This window comes from Mus pahari, chromosome 4, assembly GCF_900095145.1.
Source record: "Mus pahari chromosome 4, PAHARI_EIJ_v1.1, whole genome shotgun sequence".
In the NCBI taxonomy this organism is placed as follows: Eukaryota; Metazoa; Chordata; class Mammalia; order Rodentia; family Muridae; genus Mus; species Mus pahari.
The window spans coordinates 136,120,353-136,124,712 of NC_034593.1; the positions used below are offsets into that span (position 1 = coordinate 136,120,353).

A 4,360-nucleotide genomic window follows, 5' to 3' on the forward strand; every position below is an offset into this window, starting at 1 on the left:
GATAGGAATTATTTTAAATGCTAGGCCATTTCCATTGTATTAAGGGTAAATCATAGAGACACAATATCCTAAAATCAAAAAAAAAAAAAAAAAAAAAAGAGGAGGGGGAAGTAGGGCAGGAAGGGACGAGGAGAGACACAGGCAGTGTGGACTCACCATTCCTGCTGTTCTGCTTGACAGTGTTGGCAGAGAGCTGGATGGAGCTGCCCAACCCCTTTAAGCCCAGAGGGAATTTAAAGTCTTGGACCTGCCCTTCCGTGCTGAGGACAGCAACTTCTAAAACTGGATAAAACAAAGAAAAACAGGGGGGGGGGGGAAGGGAAAACATTGTTTAAACTGTAACAGACAAAAGAGAATGAATGCCATTGGAATTACACTTTCTCCTTGAAAAACTTTATCATTTGGGGTTTTTGTATGAAGTTAACTTTCCAAAGACCCCCCCCCCTTAGCGGACACTGAGTCTAAAGTACAGACCTGAAAGCCTTCACCACCCAGGTACACCTCTTTCTAGGTAGAGAGGTTTGAACAGAATTCTGTGCGTCAAATTGGCAGTTACACACTTATCTAATTTGAACAAGCAGTGAAATGAGTCAGGTACACTCATGAAAAGCTGTCAGTGGACAGATGTGACTTCACTCCCTTCATCGATATAACTATCCTTGCACTCCCCGTACCCTATGTACTTACAATTCTTAAATTTTGCTTTGTTGTAAATATGAAACGGGTGTTCAAAGATCCTTGGAAGGAATTCAGCCCCAAATCAAAACACTTAAATGCAAGCTTATAATGACACCCCTGCAACTCCCGACTCCCACCAGTGCATATGCAGACGACTGGTCTTACTGGTTCAAGCAGGAAGATATCAAGCAGCTGGTGGGTGGATGGTCCCCCAGCTTTGTGTCAGGTTCTTTGTGTGATGGGCAAGAGATGCAGTGGGGAAACACAACTAACAAGTGTTTCTCCAACATCCAACAAAAAGGCCCAGAGACTCATCACAGAGCGGCAAGTGGGGACACACATGAGAAATATGAGTTCAGACTCATCCTCAGTTACACAGAGCATCCCGAGCCAACCTGACCAGATGGTACCCTGCCAAATAGAGCAAAATACTCAGCACGCACACGTGCACGCACGTACACACACACACACCCTCGCACCTCTGATATATAATTCTTTCCTCCCTACACTGAATGGGGCTATAATTACTAATTATTTCTCTTAAAGAGCACATAAAACAAAATATTCTTAATTTTCATGCAAATTGCCAGACTCGCATGCAAGAATGAGCTAATTTCATTTAAGTTATATTTACTTTTTAGCTTAAGAATTACGTTCACAGAAAAGAAAAACTAATCTGAAATTTCTACAAGCAGATTATTACTATACAAGGCTACTGGTTTTAGAAAAAAATGAAGCAATGGTTATGAGGTAATCAACCTAATCAAGATAGGTGTGCATAGCCACTAAGCACTGAGACAGAGAACACAAACACTTCGGGAAATTAAAACTGACTGAAAGAAACTACAGCGCTTCAGTGGTTTCTAACCATCGATATACCAATTCATAGTTTTCTGCATACTTAATTTTAAATAAAATTTCCATCTTCTTTCAGAAAACAAGATATCTATGTGTATTGACCACTTAAAAAGCTTCTTATTGAATAAATTATTGCAAAAAAAAATCTTTAGTAACTATGCAATATGGACACACTTTAAATATAGGAGCCTGAAGAAATCAGCAAGTGTAATTAATTAGTATATTAGATATTGACAGTAAAACTCACTCATCAAAATTTAAAAATTAAAGAATAGCAGAAAAAACTGGTATATTTCAACTTGCTAAAAAATAACTTTTCAAAATAAAAGGAATAAAGAAGAAACCACTCCCTGAGCCGAAGGGTTTCCTGTCAGACTAATTGGGGTGACTAATGCCCCAGAGTGACCAAACACCCGTTAAGAAAGAGTGACATCCACCAGGGTGCTTTATTTATCACCACCATAAGATGCTATGTGATAGTAAAAAAAAAAAAAAAAAAGCCAAAACCAAAACCAAAGGAAATGTAGGCAGCCAGGGAATACCGAAGCTCACTATTCACAGCAAGCGTAATTAAGAAAGAAGCTAGTGTGTAAGCGTGCCTTTTAACTTGAAGACCTCTGGTACTCCAACCATCTACAAGTGAAGCTTAATTCTAATAAATATTCGAACAAGACCTTACGAGTACATGGAACTTCAAAAGTTGATTTTAAAATTCATATTCAGGGGACATACACAAAGGCAGCCAAGGAATTTCCAGAAGGAGAGATGCTGAAAGACTCACAAGCCCCTAGCATCACAGAAAACAAAGCAGAACCAAACAAAAGCGGGGCCTCCCTCCGAGACCTTACTCACAAACTGACATGGTAGAGCCTTGATGGGTGTCAGAGACAGGAAAGAGAGCACATGGTGTGCTTATAAAAGTTCAGAGAGAACTGGTTTATCCGTATGGAAAAAGGCCAGATTAGTTGCTTCTACCACAAAGAACGATCAAACAAACTTTAGAAAGACTAAAGTCAAGTGAAAAACCACAAAGCTTTAATCTTATCAATGTACAAAGTTATAAAGGATGGACAGGGCCCTTATGAAGTCCAAGCAGAGGAAGGTATCAAGCAAAGATAAAACTTCTTAGATATCAAAAACTTCAGCCCTAAAAATAAAGATCAATTAATTAATTGTACCCTATTACTATGTAAAACAATACCTTTAACTTTGCTAAAAAAAAAAAAAAAAAAAAAAAAAAAAGGAAAGGAACAGGGTATTAGCGGCCAGAACACATACAAAACTCAGCGAAACAGCGAAATGTTGAGAACAGCACATTCACAGATAAGAAAATAAAACATGCCAATGAAAGTAATATAAAGGGATGTTTCAAAACATCAGGGACACAGCAAATCAAAGCAGTAAAGGAATCAATCCAAACTGATCAACATCATCTATGCTAAAATTCAGTGTTAGCCTGTGACAGCGTACTGTTTTAACCAATGAGCACAGAAATGGGAAAAATCAGAATAGAGAAAAACCTGGAAAGTATTTGGTAAAATGGATTGGCATAGTACGTCCTTGAGAATGTTTCTTTATGTCCTGTTATCAACTTTACCACCCAGGAAGCTACTGTATTGCCTGTGTGTTTTAACTACAATGAATAGAGTACAGTATCACATGGGCTGAGTGGCCAGTGCATCGATGTTCATGTGGGTTGCTATGGTACATGCCGTAGTCAACAGACAGTAGAAAGCACATCCTGAGTTTCTGGAGAGTGGTCCAAAGTCTTACTCACCACAGCTATTTTACCCCCCTCACCTAAGACCCTGCCTGCACTGAGGTGTAGGCGAGCCTCTGAGGAAAATACTGATGGGGCCAGAGGACCCACCAAGTTCTAGGTGAGTCTAGACTCCAGGGAGAAGGCGATGCAGAATAGGTTTTAACAGATCCAAGTCCGGCCTCCTGTCTACACAGCAGGGAGGAAGAATTATCTTTGCTGTTGTAAACAATATTTTAACTTTTCCTTTCCAGCTATAATACAACTAAGTCTGGTGTGGCAGGGTAGAGGTATCACTCTGGCTATTCTGAAAATAAAGGGATGGAAATCTTGTAATAGACGTTTCGGGCGTTTACCTAAATTATCCAATTAATCTTAATGTCACAAAGAAAGGCAATGGAACGCTAAGGATCCCACAGTGTTATGCAACAGGGGTTCCTGAGGTGAAAATATCACACTTGGCCTGATGAAGCCGATAGAAAACTAGTGTATCAAATGCAGGTGAATGATGAAGTCAGCCGATTCCAAAGGTGCAAACATCTACAAGGGCTAATCACCCTTCTCTTGTCTCTAATAAAACAAAATTTTTAACATGCACTCTTTTAATGGAAAGGAATTAAATATGGAATAGATATATAGACAGGCTATTATATTCACTCTCAAATAAAGGATTAATACATCCAGCAGAAGAAAAGGTGCATGATTCCTAGCTTCAAAACTTACTTTCTTAATGTATAACTGTGATTTTTCCTTTCTCTTAAAAAGGACACTGAGGATTTCACATTCATAATGATAGGGCATTATGCCTCGCTATAGAATTATACAATGGTGAGAAGTGTAAGCATGATAGGATGAGGCAGATGGAGGACGCTGAAACCTTTCAAAAGCATGTTAGAAAGTTCTGCTGTTCCCAAGAGGGCAACAGCAAAAGAAAAGTCTCTCACTGAGGTAAGCTCTCAGAGTGCGGACTTCTGGCCAAAGACATACACTAGGAATACATAGAGAGCCAGGCGTGGTGGCGCACACCTTTAATCTCAGCACTTGGGAGGCAGAGGCAGGCGGATT

At 39.6% G+C, this 4,360-nt stretch overlaps 1 protein-coding gene across 38 annotated transcripts in view; it reads right to left on the reverse strand.

Annotated features, from left to right (window-relative positions):
• Window positions 1–4,360, reverse strand: part of Adgrl2 (adhesion G protein-coupled receptor L2) — a 259,127-nt gene that overhangs the window by 24,344 nt on the left and 230,423 nt on the right. For all 38 annotated transcript variants that reach the window (XM_029537612.1, XM_029537610.1, XM_029537611.1 and 35 more), the window contains one exon: window positions 157–282. In XM_029537612.1, the coding sequence (XP_029393472.1) occupies window positions 157–282 (126 nt within the window). The remainder of the gene's footprint in view (window positions 1–156; window positions 283–4,360) is intronic.